General features: G+C 40.2%; 1 protein-coding gene across 1 annotated transcript in view; it reads right to left on the reverse strand.

The window, feature by feature from the left end:
* LOC120997517 (ephrin type-A receptor 3-like) overlaps nucleotides 1-17,298 on the reverse strand; it is a 294,883-nt gene that overhangs the window by 162,025 nt on the left and 115,560 nt on the right. Inside the window, exons 5-8 of the mRNA XM_040427598.1 lie at nucleotides 9,907-10,242; nucleotides 7,138-7,250; nucleotides 6,890-7,052; nucleotides 1,688-1,796 (exon numbers count right to left, since the gene is read on the reverse strand). Coding sequence (XP_040283532.1) covers nucleotides 1,688-1,796; nucleotides 6,890-7,052; nucleotides 7,138-7,250; nucleotides 9,907-10,242 — 721 coding nt within the window. The remainder of the gene's footprint in view (nucleotides 1-1,687; nucleotides 1,797-6,889; nucleotides 7,053-7,137; nucleotides 7,251-9,906; nucleotides 10,243-17,298) is intronic.

The following is a 17,298-nucleotide window of genomic DNA, read 5'->3' on the forward strand; positions in this document are numbered from 1 at the left end:
GTAGCCTAAGATGCCGCAATCAGCAATGAACGCGGCATCTGAGGGGTTCGATCGCCATTCCCCTGTCATTGCGCCCACAAAGGAATGCGCTTCATGATGAGGTAATTTGTCACAAATTAAATTTCTTTGTGAAATTCGGCGTAATTCACCGATCATTAACTGCTATATACAGTAAATGAATATTACTCATACATTTGCAAAGCGTAAATATCTATGCTGCGACATTTTACAAACGAGTCAATATACAAAAGAGTCAATATAAACCACTAGAGCTGAATTAGCAGGAAAGGCAATGATAGAAAACAGAGCAAAGATCTTCCTGAAAGAGAAGCAGCAATCATCATACTGCACACAGTAATCAATAGCATAATCAGTAAAAATAGGTAACCGCTGCAAGGTTACCTTGACTCGATGCTGCAGGAGACAAAGAGAGCACTGCAGCCATATCATGACTTATATCAATGAGAGGAGGAGAATTCCTCATTGACAATGATAATCCAGACAGACAAAGGATTAGTCTTATGAAGTTTGTGTTGTGAATATGTGATGTGATAGGCTGCGTTCCCTAACAAGTTCTATTCTTTTGCAGTGCGGTGTGGAGGTATGGGGAGAAATCCCACAGAAGTGCTCTGTAGTGCTTCCGTGGGGTCCCGTGCCTCTGTTCTGCACAGCACCTTCCATGATGCGGTGTGCACAAGGCCGGGACTCGTGTATTGCGGACCCACTGTTTGCGGGCCGCAATATGGGCACGGCCGGGCAACGGGTTTCCGGGACTTAGATATTGATGACCTATCCTCAGGACAGGGCATCAATAGAAGGTTGGTGACTAGTTGGTTATCAATACGAGCTTCTTTGAGCAGCCGGAAACTATACAGTGGATGGAACCAGAAGCAGAAGACTCTGCTGGGGTACTTCAAGTGAATGGATGCTGAGCTTTAGTATACCTACACTGGAAACTATACAGTGTACATAGCCTTCTGCCTCCAGCTTTATACACTGTCAGCTTCCGGAACCACAGCTAACCACTGGTGGTGCCACGTTTCACACTCCCACCAGTGTGATATTGATGACTTGTCCTGAGAAGATGTCTTTCATATCTAAGTCCCAGAAAACCCCTTAAATTCATGTTTGTAAAGAGTGAATCTAGTGCAGATATTTTGTGCGGCTATCAAATGGAGAATTCACAGCAAACTACAGCACAGTGTAAGTCAACGGAATTTTTAAACTCCTATTCCCACACTGAAGGAAATATTTGCACATATTTTCAAATCCTCAGCAAGCTCTCTTCTGCTGCACAAAGATGAAGAATTTCACATCAGATTTTACCCTTTGTAATGATTCTTCCCTTCCTATGGTAGAAATCGCCCCCGTCCCCCCGTCCCCCCCGTCCCCTTGTGTTCTGGCTTACTGGTGAGCCTATGATTGACTGGTATCTATAGTCAGCACCCAGTCTAAGAAGGAAAGGAGCAGCAGCCTGAAGCAATAAGACAGGGGGCGTGTCTCTGACTACCTCACACTCCCTGTGGACACTGTAGCTAAACTGTAGTCACGGACAGCTGTGTCCTAAGTAAATAGCAGGTAATCATACCCTAAAAGTACTCAAATGGCATTTTGAGCTCTTAGTGTATACCAAAGCATACATACTGTATAATACTACGAAATGTAATAATCTGCACAAAGTGTTTACCTTCCACTGACAAAGAAACAGGTCACCAGGAAAATGAGCAGAATGATCCCTCCAGCCACAGATATAGCCAAAATAGTAATCTGGTTAGGATCTGTTATGGCGATCATATCTGAAACAAAGAAATACACGATAAGCAAATAGACTTACTGTACATAGTTTATATTTCATGGTCATAAGCAACAAAAGTTATGTTACAATGTTGGCTTTATATCTATAGCTCCAATATCAAAGTCCTAGCTATACAGTATGCAGAGGTAGCAGTCCCACCAGGGCCTTGTCAAAGGGGGTCCAGTCACAGATTTTGAATTGGGACCCAGGGGCTTCAAGTTATGCCCTGTCCAACATATTCAGCAGTGTTGTACATAGCTTGTATTCGCTCCATTCAATCACTGTCACCAATGAGCTAATGTCATAATGATCTAGTTATCCTACCTGTGTGATGTCTAAATGTAAAGCCTCAAGAGGTAACCCACTCAAGCATATGGAGGCCATACTATTGACAAGCAAATACCCCAAAAGCAACAGTGATAATCACATTTTCTCTATATTTATAAGGTTATATATATATGAAAAGAGTGTCAGAAAGTTCAATAATGCATGTGGCGGTATTTATATTTGCCAAATTATTGTTACCATAGAGAGTGTATCCACCTCTGCAACCTTTTTTGTCCAATATCATCTAGAATCTAAAAATTAGGAAACTTTGCAAATAGTCTTGATAAAAAAATATCCCATGTGTCTCCATGGTTACAGACTACAAATAAACTCGTTGTAGTCAGATTCTGAAGAAATATTACTTTTTCTATCTGCCCCCTACCCACCGAATGTTCTGTGTCCTTCCTTACCTTTCTTCTTTGCTTCACATATCCTGAGATGAGTGGTGCGAGTTTACCAGCTTTGATTTCGCAAGACACTTTCGGGAGATGTTTACACTACATGTGTCTATATGTGGCCACCCAATTGTTGTGATGTGATTTGCATATTATTAAGGGTTTTGCTAGAATGTCACAATACTGTATTGAATTAGTATCATGAGAAACTGACGTCCCTAAAGAAATTTGTGAAAAGGTAAGTTTGGGCCGATCTGTATGTTAGTATGGTATGGTACAGATGATTGAAAAAGCATAACTGCAGGATCAGACTACAGTGGCTTTGAGTGTAGTCTATAACCATGGAGACAAATAGGATATTTGAAATTAACAATATTTCAATTGGTTATTTTTTTATTTTAGATATAACGGTAGCAAACTGGGCAAGAAGTCCTCCTTTTCTTAAGTGTCTCAGCGGTGGAACACACAGGAACCTGATGGTGGAGCAGGAAACATTCTGCTTCACTGTCAGTTCCAGTAATCTGCAGAGCACTCAGTGACACTGAATGTTGTACCCAACAAAAAGACATATTACAGACATATGTCCATCGAGTTCAACCAAGGGATGACAGAAGATGTGGATGAAGGGATAGGGAGCAGAGAGAGCTTTTAAATCGCTTTCATTCACTTAGTCTCTCCTGTTCCTTACCAATCTATATGGTGGTATTAGGTAGGCTGTATGATGGCCAGTATTAGGGATGAGCGAATCGATCTCGGATGGTACATCCGAAGTCGATTCACAAAAAATGTTGTTGTAATACTGTACAGACACAGTATTAGGGTACTTTCACACTAGCGTCGGATCCGGCAAACTGTATGCAAATGGATACCATTTGTAGACGGATCTGGATGCGGATCCGTCTCACAAATGTATTGCAATACCGGATCCGTCTCTCCGGTTGTCATCCGGAAAAAACAGATCCGGTATTTCTCTTTTTCACATTTTTAAAGGTCTGCGCATGCGCAGACCGCAAAACCGGATTAGTTTTTCCGGAACACTTAGGGACGGATCCGGCATTAATGCATTTCAATGTAAAATAATGCCGGATCCGACATACTGCGGTATTTTCTCCAAAAAACCGTACAGTGACTGAACTGAAGACATCCTGATGCATACTGAACGGATTGCTCTCTATTCAGAATGCATTAGGATAAAACTGATCGGTTTTTTCCCGGTATTGAGCCCATAGGACGGAACGCTATGCCGGAAAAGAAAAATGCTAGTGTGAAAGTACCCTTAGAATGTATTGGCTCCAAAGAGCTGAAGTTATTACTTCGCAGAGTTATGCGAGACTTCGTGTAATAACTTCGGGAATCAATTGTTACTGTAAAAAACCTTGGTACTAAACTCGGGTAATAACGTCGGCTCATCTGAGCCAATACATTCTAATACTGTACAGAGCGGGAACTCAGTACAGTATTACAGCAAAGTTTTTTGCGAATCGACTCCGGATGTACCATCTGAAGTCGATTTGCTCATCCCTAGGCAGTATCATGTGTAGACATGATAGGGCAGTGTTATGAGTACACTATAAAATAGTATTGTTTGGATACTATATGGAAGTATTGTTTAGGCACCCAGATCCCATTTTCTATACAAGTGACCCTGCATACCATATACAAATAAGAACGCCATAAGGAGAAAAAATGTAGACAAAGCATCTACTATATATTCAAGGTCTAGATTTCAAATTTCAGTACAACAAAAGCCCTGTATGACCGATGCACACCGATACGGGATATCTTTCTTGTGTAGTCTGCAATTAATGGAATTATAATGGAGTGTAACTTAATTATCATCAATCTTTTAAATTCTAAATGATCTCAAAAATTTTGACTTCTGAACATGAGAATAAGACAAAATATTGTCATATCAGCTGCTAACTAAATGACATAATCCTGAGTATTCTTAATGATGGATCACAAGTAAATTCCATTCAGACATTAGAATACAGAATGCAGGAGAGATTAGTGGATGTTTTCCAAAATATTCCTAAGGGAATCCATTAATCATGGCAAATAACGGCAAATCAGTCTATATTTCGGATTAAATACCGGATGTCACAAGATTACACAGATCCTCTGGGAACATTAATTCCTATTCAGAAAAAGCTCCTCATACATCGGTTGTTCCGGGAATCAGGGGCTTACATTGAAGATTATATGAAAACATATTCATTGTGCCGTTATCAATCATACAATACCCAAGATCAGTTTCAAGTACATATCAGGTGCAAAGAAAACATTTATAATAACAAGAATGCATGGATCATAAACTAACATCTCATAAGATTAGACCACCAAAAGTTTCTTGAAGACAAGTTGATGCATACTGTACCTGTTTTTTACCTGCCTAAATGGGCTATCCCATGATTAATGTAAAAAAAATGAAAATCCGAAATATAGTGCATAAAGTACATATATTGTAATATATGACAGCCTCTTTTTAACAAAGCTAGAACCAGCCCTGTACCTCACATGAACCCAGGTATCTCCCCATCCATTGCTCCAATTTCTCTGCTAGATTATTTCAAGCTGGCAGTTTAGTGAGCGTATCCTTCTATTGCAGTTGGTGTCATATAAGCCTACTGAGAAGACAGTGTTAAAGCCCAGAAAAAAGCAATCAAGTAATAAAATATATTCTTTATTAAGTATAAATTAAAAAACATGCATTGATTAAAACATTGGAGGAATCCACACAAAGTAGGTGATCAGAATTCATGTGAGGGACACACTCAGGGCAGACATAAATATTAGGTCAAACAGATTCAATGTCCCACAAAAGGACACACAGGACACTGGCATCAATAGGTCGAACAAAGCAACCCAGAAGATTGCAAAAAAGCAAAGTGCATACAAAAGGACCTATAGAATGGGTAAGACGTGAATATGTCTATGGAATAGATATACCAGTGAGATGCCCTCACTCACCCAACGCATTTCGCAAACGAGCTTCGTCAGGGGATTTTCACTTTTCTTATTTGCAATCTTCTGGGTTGCTTTGTTTGACCTATTGATACCAGTGTCCTCTGTGTCCTTTTGTGGGCCATTAAATCTGTTTGACCTAATATTGCCCTGAGTGTGTCCCTCACATGAATTCTGATTACCTACTTTGTGTGGATTCCTCCAATTTTTGAAAAAGTGTATGTTTTTTAATTTAAACTTAATATGGAATATATTTTATTACTTGATTGCTTTTATTTTGGGCTTTAACACTGTCTTATCAGTAGGTTTATAGGTAATACTGGGTGTGCCCTGCTGTTAGGTCTAGTTCTTCATAGGTTATTTGAATTTGGTGGCAGTTGAAACATGGAACTGTGCACGTGCTTCCATCTCAGTGAGCAGGGCAGAGAAATTAGAAAAAGAGTAGAGTTCAGTGAATAACTCAGTGCCTATACTACATTTTTAATTACATGCAATTAAAAAAGTATTCGGATCCAGGGGCTGGTTTGAAAAACGTAGAATATTATTCATGGGAAAACCCCTTTAACTGAATACATAAAGGGGTTTTCGCATTTCCACCTCCACCATATGTCTGTTTAGGGCTAATAGACATCATGGCACTTCTGTGCTCTATGAACCAGAGCAAAGGCAACTAACAAAAGAAACGCTGTTCATGCTACTAAATTGGAGAATGTTAAAAAAAATGGCACCTTGTAAATGGGTCCAATTTGAGATTACATTCATTATTCATTCAATTTGGTTAATTTGCCAATGAGCTGGATATGTGGGCAACGTTGGATTGAGTGGCTCGCATAGACCAAAATCCATAGATGCGATTAGGTTAGTTGGTTAATGCACTGGAAATCACTCATTTATAAATAGGTCAGGAAATAAAAGTTTGTAAGCGAATTAATTTCACTGTTGGGTCAACATGGTATATGGCATTCCAGGCAGTAAACAAGAAGAGAACAAAATCAGGGAGCATCTGTTTTGTCTCACACTTTATTTCAATCTAACACCCTCTCAGATGTGCTTATTATCTAGCACATTCTAGTATTATCACATTGTCTGACACCTTCATGTATCACATCTCCTTCTGAAGTGGGATGCTCATGACGACCAATAGAACAGTAGCGCAAAGGAATACTGCTATAGGGTTAATTATATGAGGTCTGATGAAGAATGGGGGTCTGATTTAAGGTCTGATGGAAAATATATATATTTTTATTTTCCTCCTCCAAATCCTAGGTGCTTCTCATAGTCTGAAAAATATGGTATGTGTATTTCCTTATCTCTTGAATATGTGTATGAGTGATGTATATGAGTGAATATGAATATAAGTGATGAGTAACAGACAAATAAACTTTATGTAATAAAACATATAATTTACCTTCCGTACTTGTTTCCAATTCTATTTCTCCCCCATAAATTCCTTGACCACCCACTGTGTGAGCCCGGACTCTGAACACATAAGTGGTTCCAGGTTTTAGGCCGTCCACAGTCATAAAAGTTGATTTGGTTTTCAATATTGTATAATTTTGCTCCTTTTGATTCTGCAGGGAATATAAAATAGCAAATACAAATCAGTTTCTACTGATATTCCCAGTGGGACAATGAACATAAACTTGTGGCACCGACCTTCTCATAGTAGATTACTTCGTATTCCACCACCACATTTTTAGTCTTTTCTGGTCCTTGAAAAGCCAAAGTGACGCTGTCTTTGCTCTTTCGTTCTTTCAGGATTACGTTGACTAAGGAAGAAATTAAAAGAATGAGTGTTTTTAAGCTTATAAAGGTTAATACAGGTGACAATTATTCTTCAAGAATTCCCTTCCCAGTTCGCCATGGAACCACTAAATATATAACATGATATGGATCATACTTTTTCTTTGAAATATTTTGAAGGAAAATTACATTTAAATGAAAAAAATTATACTGAAAACAAATATAAAAATAAACAGTAGTGAAATAAAATACAGTAACCTAACGCTACAAGAAATAAAACTGCTATTTATTTCACATCAAGATTTTGCATGAAAATTCTTCGACATGGTTGTATGAATTTACTGTAATTCTTACTAAAAGAAAGATGTGTACATGTTTAAGTGATTACTATTTCAACCATGTCTTTCTTTTTGTCTCTATTATTTAGAAAGTCCTATGTAGTACAATACGAAAATATTAAAGGGTCACTGAGTTTTCATAAAATGGTTGATATTTCATAGCAACATATCAAAGGTTTTGATCGGTGGGGGTCTGAGCATTGATTGCTAGAAAGAAGGTAGAGAAGTGCTCGCATCTCAAGCTCTCTCTCTCCTCGCTGCAGGAGAGGAAGCAAGACAGACTCAATAGAAAGTCTAAGAGCCTGTCTTGATTCTATATTTTGCTGTGAAGAGAAAGAATGTTATGTGCAGGCTTGGACTCACCCACAGGGGGTCAGGTGAATCCCCAGGTGGGCCCCTGAGCAAGGGTCCAGTCTCAACCCCTTGCACAACTGGCACAAGATACAGTAGACTGACTGAACTACATACACATGGGCAGCATACAGCACCTCAACCAACCTATGCATCCATATAAAAAACTGGGTATATTATTTAAGAGACTACCCAGTTTATTATTATAGATACATCAGATGGCTGAGATGAAATCTAGGTATAGAAGAAGACTAACCACTGTCCTCTTTCCCCAGGGTCCTGTCTTGTCAAAGTCACTGCAAGGACCCCTGTAATAATCAATCATCTTGAGAATCTTGCTTCTGCCTGGAGATGTGTGAGTAATTTGTTTTTTCATGTAGCTGTAGAGAGGGCCCCCAGAATGAATTTTACTGGTGGGCTCGAGGGCACCCCAGTCCAACACTGGTCATGTGAGCACTTCTCTCTCCCGTTCTTGCAACCAGTGAGGGTCTCAGACTCCCACCTATCAAAATCTTTAATATGTCTGTATGACATCTAAAAAGTTTTATGTAAACTCTGTGACCCATTAAAGAAGCCAAAAATAGGTGCAGATATACCCTTCTCTAATCGAGAACCCGCTGGCCATTTAACAAAGCTGCAGGTGGACACATATTTCTCCTACAGTGGCCACTGGAGGAGAACTATATTATATGATGCCCTTAAAAATAATTGAGAGGCTGAGGCCAATACCTGGGGTCCTTAGCAGAATTATATTATTTAATTCAATGGCTGTGTGAAGGGAAGCCAGAGATTTGGAGATCTGCATGAAAAACAGGGGCCATTCACATCATGTTTCAGCTTTCTGCTGAGCATTCTGCCTGGGGATAAATATAAGGACTGAAAACGGTATTTAAACATTTCCCTTAGTGGTTTCATCCAATTTAATGAAGCAAAATTAGTTCAAAAATTTCGTACTCTGCTTGACCTGGCTTCCATTTGAATGTCATTTTTTAGGACAAAATACCTTGGTAAGACTATGCAATTGTGTCCTCCAAAGCCTTAAACAGATAGTTTGCCTTGTTAAATTGAATGGATGTACCAAGGAATATGTCTGAGTGCCAATTTCGGTTATTCAAACATATCCCTCAAGCAGAATACTAAGCAGAGAGCTAAAACGTTATGTAAAGGTAATTTAGTACAGAATTCAGGACTTATTTTAACTATTTTTCTTAAATTTCATTAATTCCATCCAATCTCTTGAAACCTTTAGTTGCCATGTAGTGGGCATGAAGATTTAATTCTGAAGGATTCAGTAATACTTTATGTTCCCTGTGGTGGTGCTACAGGGAAATTGAAGAGATATTGCAGGTTTCCTTACAGAATATAGCTTTAATATGGATTTAAGGAGGTCCCAGAAGAAGAATATTTTTTGATCTGCATATTGTCAAGAGACCTGTCCAAGAACTAAGGACAGTTCATAGCATACAACCCCTTCAATAGCACACATCCATTATATTCATATAGTACCTTTCCTTGCCTAGATTTGGGGGTACTACTATCTCTCCTTATGGAGCATGCCTTAATCGGCATGAGGAGGCTTATAGGCAATACGTGCTCCTCTGGAATTCTTGCCTAAGCAAATTCTTTGCTGTTCATGGTATATTTGTATTTCTACTATGTATAAGATGGGTTCATTGTATAAAAGAACAGAAGTAAATGTGATGGGTACTACATTTGTACATAATAAGTGACCTTGATGCTTCCATTATGCATTGATCTGTCTGCATTTGTATGAGAATTTCAGTTTATAGTCTCGAATCTGTGTTCTTCTCACAATTTGAAAAAAATAAAATTAAATAATGATAGTCAGTAAGTAAATATGGTTGAATCCCATAGACCTTGCCCTCCCCGCCCTCATAACGGCCACCAATGGTATATCATTAGATGTATCAAAGTCATGTTCACCATTTACCAAAAATGCTTCCATTTGTATGGTTAAAGGAATATTTCTCACCTACTTGACTTGTAGTAATATTGACTGAAATGAATTGCTTAGGCCCAGAGCTCAGCTCAGAGACGCCATTCAAAGCCTCAATATCAAACGTATAGTTGGTGTAAGGCAGCAGATCTGTGATGAGCACACGAGGGTGGGACAAACCAAATTGCCGTGGTATATAATGGATCCCACTTCCACATGGGCTACATTTCTGTCCTTCCAGTTGGCACCTTCTGCAGTGAATGTTATATGTGACATCCTTACGGCCTCCTGAGTCCTCTGGGGGGCTCCACTCCATAATGACGGATGTCTCATTGACAGTCGATATTGGGTTATGTGGAGCAGATGGTGGACCTTAAACGAGATAGAGAAGATGGTGACATTTAAAGAGGGACAACAAAGCAGAGGGAAGCATACCTGTCCAAGATACCATCAGTGTCACCAAAGATGATAACCTTATGGAGACAGGCACTATTTATCATAACAGGGCTTTTAAGGGGACGGTATTAATCATCCCCTGATAAAAACATAGATTTTATGACAGCTTCTGCTGGGAAGCTCAACCTCTGTCCTATTCATCCCAGTATTCAAGACATCTCCAGCAATTCATCTTACTGTCACAAAACTGATCTAAGGTTTCCGTTATCAGAGGCTTCCTCGCACGAGGGTCTATCAGGTTTCTGACAAGGGATACTCCCTTGTACAAGGACTCTGGAGAGAAGCCAAGCAAGAGCGTGGCCAGCGTAATCTGAACGGTTGCCAATGATTTATTCTCTGAAATGGCAATAATTATTCATTTTAAAATTAGGTTGTAAACAGAATTTTGAAAGGGGCAAGGAAACATATAGAAAATTTGGCAAATTATTCACGGACAAAACAAAATCTTGGCTTAATTGATCGATGGTGTCTGCAGCAGATCGTCATCCAAATATATCATGCTGAAGAGGGATCATTGTCACAGTGTGGAAGGAAAATGAGGCAGCCTTATACTTCTTTCTTATGAATTGATGTAATTTAGAATTCATTTTTTTTTTTATGTACTTTGAATACATTAAACAATTCTGGCTTCTATCCATTTAATAGTTGTCTGTCTCTTTTTATTATACTGTTCTTTAATACATTTTAGGTCAGGTGTCTAGATACAGTTATATCAAATGCAATACAGAAGAAGCACGTCATTTTATTACAATTTACTGAAATATTGCAATATTGATGTTCTGGACATCTTTGTGGGTATTTATTATTATTACTACTACTATTATTATTATTACTACTACTACTACTACTATTATTAGCAGCGGCAGTAGTTTAGTAGTAGTAGTAGTAGTAGTAGTAGTAGTAATAGCAGTAGTAGTAATAGTAGTATATTATGCTTTTTGGGGGCTAAAAGCATTTTTCCAATTGTTTTTTTTAAACATTTTTAACCATTTGCCCTCTGCAGCCTTCAAGGTCTCACTGAATCTGCAGACTGTTCTTTCTACTTCTAACTGAAATCCAACAGAGAGCTGCTCTGACAGATTGATCTGCAGCCTTTAGCTCTACTTTCCAGATAGTTATCAAACACTAAATTGTATTCAAAATGATAAGAGTATGGCTGACGCTGCAATTGTCGGGAAGGAACCATTCCTCCCTAACAATCGCCTGCTCGTCAGTGGAGGTGAATCGGTACATTTACATGCAGCGATCATCTCCAGCACATGAGGACGAACGATGGCTACTGCAATCGCCTGTCCCCAAACAAAATCATTGTTTTTCGGAGTAGATCCCTGTTCAAAAAGCACAATCTGCTGCCCAGGAAAAATGATAGAGGTAGTCACAAGAAAGATCATTTCAACTGATGAATGAATGATTTGTTTGTTCATCAGGGGATCTGCAACACCTTTACACAAGCCATTTATTTAGAACGAGCGTTCGTCCCAATGTTCGTTCTCGATAATTGGCCTGAGTGTTGGCCCATGTAAATCAGCTTGTAAATGAGTTTTCATAAGATGTCAAGAAAGTAGAGACAAGGGCTACATAATCGAGATGTCTAAGCAACTCCTGTGATGGATTTAATTGAGAAGCGGAAAGAACAGTCTGCAGAATCAGTGGAAACCTGAAGGTTGCAGAAGGCAAACGGCAGGCAATATTTAGTAAAGACTAATTAGAAAAATCTATTTTAATCCAAAATAAACACACTGCAATAAAAAAGAAAAATTGCCCCAAAGGTATCCACAGCCTTGACGTATGACAAAAATATAAGTCAACTAGTCAAGCTTAGCACTGATTATTTCACTGAGCTTCTGTGGTACATTGTATCGCTATATCATGTGTTATCACCGCTAGTGTTCCCTGGATGATTACTCTATCTGTTGTTTCATGCACCAGCAATTTAGGAAAACTACAGACGTATGAAACAGTATGCTCCCATGAAATTTCATGTGCATCATAGATTACCTCTAGTAGTGATAAAGTACATCACCCTGTGACCTACCTCCATCACAAAATGTTATAACAGCTGAGAATATAAAGGTGAGTCTAATATCACCATGTGCAATATCCCTGTGGAATTTTGTACCAAAAATTTGTAAAGTACAATGAAGGTGGATGAGGTTTGAAAATTTTTAAATAAAGCCATACAAATTTTCAAATATGCAGCATGCTCTATATATGGTGGATTTGTAAAAGAGGGTTACCCCAGATTTCCCCCTTTGTAGTGCAAAGGGTAAAATATATGGAAAATAGGCATGAAATTCTATGTTGGCAGAAAAGAGTACTGTGTCCAGCTTTGTATAGCCTGGGGTTATCTGTGGATAGCCCTCTGTATTGACCCACAGGGATATGAGAATAGGCCTAGCCAAGAATGAGTGAAAGGTGGTGTCTGGTGCAGTGTGCCATGGCATATATTCTCCACACAGGGGCGTAGCTAAAGGCTCTTGGGCCCTGGTGCAAGAGTTCAGCTTGGGCCATCCTTCCCTCAGTTCTTTGAGGCCAGGGGCAGGGAAGCACATAGCCTTCTTGCTGCCTGAGGCAAAAACTGAAATGGCACACCCTCATGCCCAAATTTTTACCTAACCCCTTTCCTCCAGCCAGAGGTGTAAATTGACGAGAATGCACTTTCTATAATACTGGTGTCTTCTTAGGCGGCACAAGGGTCTTTGGGGCCCCTCAGGCTCTTGGGCCTGGTAGCGACTGCTAACTCTGCACCCCCTATAGTTGCGCCCCTGTCTCTACATCAGGAGTAGTGATGGACGAACATCGGCTGGGACGTTTCACGAACGTGGATCATATTTGCAGCCAACAAATACTTACTAGAAGTGCACAAATAGTCCCACAACATGGACAGTGACATACCAGAGGGAGATCAATGGCAAAAATTCCCACAAAAAATAGGTATTTTAATCAGGGGCCATTTTTATGCGTCTTAATGGAAACTCTCAAAAATGTGCCCTGCTGGAGCCTAGAAATTTTTTTTTTAGGCCATGGGAGTACGGGCCACAAAAATTTGGCATTCATCTGACAAAAAAGAACTTGTGATTATGTGGCTCGCGGTACATTACGCGGTCACTGGATAAAAATTTTACAGTAGGCCACTGAAGTAGAGGCACCAAACATTAGGCATTCACCTGACAGAAAAAAATACTTGTGATGATGTGGCTGAAGGTACATTAGCCGGTCACTGGATAAAAATTTTACTGTAGGCCAGTACAGGCCCCTAACATTAGGCATTCACCTGACAGAAAAGAACTTGTGATTATATCGCTGGAGGTACATTAGGCGGTCACTGGATAAAAATTTTACTGTAAGCCAGTACAGACCCCAAACATTAGGCATTCACCTGACAGAAAATAACTTGTGATTATGTGTCTGGAGGTACATTAGGCGGTCACTGGATAAAAATTTTACTGTAGGCCAGTACAAGCCCCAGAAAATTAGGCATTCGCCTGAAAGAAAAGGCCTTTTATGCCGCTGTATATATATAAGACAAGGACCATTCTTTGTTCTGGGTTGTGGCTGATATGTGTGGGCCTGCATGAGGAAATTCAATTACACGTGGTCGTCACAGGTGTTGAATTCCTCCGAGATCCATGCCTCATTCATTTTTATAAATGTGAGGTAGTCCACACTGTCGTGAGCTAGGCGAGTGTGCTTATCAGTCACGATCCCCCCTGCTGCGCTGAACGTCCTTTCGGACAGGACACTCGATGAGATGAGGGGCAAGCCAAGAGTTCCATGGCAAATTGTGCCAGCTGTCACCACAGGTCAAGCCTGCACACCCAGTAGTCCAGAGGTTCCTCGCTTCTCAGAGCGTCCACATCGGCCGTTAACTGATGTAGTCGGACACCTGTCGGTCTAGGCATTCCCTGAGGCTGGATCCGGAGGGCGGCTGTTGATAGGTTGGCTGCAAGAATGATCTCATATCCGAAGTGACCAACACATCTTCAAACCACCCTCTTCTTGCAGGAGCTGTAGGATTGGTACCTGTATTTTGTGGAAGCAGGTATATCAAACCCCTTAATCAGTATTTTGTGGAAGCAGTTATATCAATCCCCTTAATCAGTATTTTGTGGAAGCAGGTATATGGCACCCCTCAATCTGTATTTTGTGGAAGCAGGGATATCAAACCCCTTAATCAGTATTTTGTGGAAGCAGGTGTATCGCAGGCCTCAATCAATATTTGGTGGAAGCAGGGATATGAATCGCCTTAATCAGTGTTTTGTGGAAGCAGGTATATAGAACCCCTTAATCAATATTTTGAGGAAGCAGGTATATCGCACCCCTCAATCTGTATTTTGTGGAAGCAGGTATATCACACCCCTCAATCATTATTTTGTGGAAGCAGGTATATCAAACCCCTTAATCAGTTTTTTGTGGAAACAGGTGTATCGCAGGCCTCAAGCAATATTTTTGGGGAAGCAGGTATATCAATCCCTTTAATCAGTATTTTCTGGAAGCAGATATATTGCAGGCCTCAATCAATATTTGGTGGAAGCAGGTATATCAATCTCCTTAATCAGTATTTTGTCGAAGCAGGTATATAGAACCCCTCAATCAGTATTTTGTGGAAACAGGTATATAGAACCCCTTAATCAATATTTGCTGGAAGCAGGTATATCGCACCCCTCTATCAGTATTTTGTGGAAGCAGATGTATCGCAGGCCTCAATCAGTATTTGGTGAAAGCTGCAATATCAAACTTCTCAATCAGTATTATGTAGAAGCAGGTATATAGAACCCCTTAATCAATATTTGGTGGAAGCAGATATATCGAACTCCTCAATCAGTATTTTGTGGAAGCAGGTATATCGCACACCTTAATCAGTATTTTGCTTAAGCAGGTATATCGCACCCCTCAATCAGTATTTTGTGGAAGCAGGTATATCAAACCCCTTAATCAGTATTTTATGGAAGCAGGTGTATCGCACCCCTCAATCAGTATTTTTTGGAAGCAGGTATATCACACCCTTCAATCAGTATTTTGTGGAAGCAGGTATATGGAACCCCTTAATCAAAATTTGGTGGAAGCAGGTATATCGCACCCCCCAATCAGTATTTTGTAGAAGCAGGTATATTGCAGGCCTCAATCAATATTTGGTCGAAGCAGGTATATCGCACCCCTCAATCAGTATTTTGCGGAAGCAGGTATATCAAATCCCTTAATCAGTATTTTGTGGAAGCGGGTATATTGCACCCCTCAATCTGTTTTTTGGGGGGCAACAGGTATATCACACCCGTTGCAAATAGTTTTTCCAATAGTGCTTGTCTCTCTATATACCTGTGGTATCACAGCAGAACCGCACACAACTGCTGCACAATACAAATGCACTATATACTTTCTATGTTAGAAATTATATTATAGGTATATCACACCCCTCAATCAGTTTTTTGGAGGGCAACAGGTATATCACACCAGTTGCAATTAGTTATTCCAATAGTGTTTGTCCCTCAATATAGCTGCAGTATCGCAGCAGAACCGCACATAACTGCTGCACATTACAAATGCACTATAATATACTTTCTATGTTAGAAAGTATATTATAAGTATATCATACCTATCGATAGCACACCTATACCAGTCCTTAAAAGGACTTTTGTGGCCCTATTAGCTAGCGTTTGGTGTCCCTAACAGTCTGTCCCTGCTCCACAAAGCAACCTCTCCCTACACTGGCAAAACACAGAATTTAAAATGGCTGCCAGATCAGGTTCTGTTATAGGGTGGGGGTGTGTCCATGTGCTGAAACATCTCAATTGGCTGCCCTGTCCCACCTGATGTGTGTGTCATGGGTCAAAGTTCGGCACAATGCAAAGGAATATGGCGCCGGCGGACATCGTCATATGTTCGCATGTTCGGCGAATCGCGAACGCGCAAAGTTCGCAGCAAACCGCAAGGCCATCTCTAAATAGGAGTAATGTCGGCCTAATGACCCTGATCTGTCGAGCATAGTACATATAAGTGTTTTCAAAAATAGTAAAGTCTGGCACACTAAAATTGCAGCAATGCCATGTGCATGACCCGCTATTTATGCATATTTTACTCATGGCACAGCATACCAGCATACCAGAGGAGGCAGAAACCTGGGTATCTTGGGAGAGTCCACGCATTTATAAGATATCATTACCTGGTGGATCTTCATTGTAGGGATTGGTTTACATCTAATCTTGATGTCATGTCTTACCAATACCGCCCCCTATGATCAATGGTTGCTGGTGCAGTATATTGATTTATCTATATATATTTATAATTTTTTTATGTATCTATACCTTTGTTATGTATAACCCTGACGGTGGCGCATATAGAATCAGCCACCTTATGATATATTGTCTGTCCCCTGAGGAACCCAGAAGTGGGGGAAATCAGTTGGAGTACAGGGACCCATGAGGGCCAATTAGGGTTGTTGGCAGGATAGGTACGAGGACAGAGAGTCTCCAGTCTCTTTAGGTGCCTAGAGGAAAAAAGATTTTATCTTTACTTTATCTGATTTGCAGGGTGCTGCTGCATTGTCTTTTTTCTTCTAGGTCTTTGCCGTGGCAGCGTGCACCTGCGCACTGGGAGGTTCTGACTAATCCCCTTTTTTTGAAGATTTACAATGCTGGAGATGTGGCACTCCAGCGAGTCATGCGCTCCTGATTAGCCTGTCTGCCCCATAGGCTGATTTTAATTAGTTTCAGTATAAAGCTGTGACCTGCTCTCAGTACATTTATTGGAAGCTGTCTGGCACAAGGAAAGGTATGGAGTGGGCTCGGCATGCATGTTGGTACCTGCATCCCTTGTAATGGAGGCCATTATGGCACCAAAAATGGTAAAAGGCAGAGTGGACCCAGCATGCATGTGGATCCGACACTCCCTGAATTTTATGGCGGCCATTATGGCGCATAACAGCTAGTATTTAGTGTTAGGACCCGTCTAACAGAGATCACCTTGACGTACGGC

The sequence above is a fragment of the Bufo bufo genome, chromosome 4 (assembly GCF_905171765.1).
Source record: "Bufo bufo chromosome 4, aBufBuf1.1, whole genome shotgun sequence".
Classification (NCBI taxonomy): domain Eukaryota; kingdom Metazoa; phylum Chordata; class Amphibia; order Anura; family Bufonidae; genus Bufo; species Bufo bufo.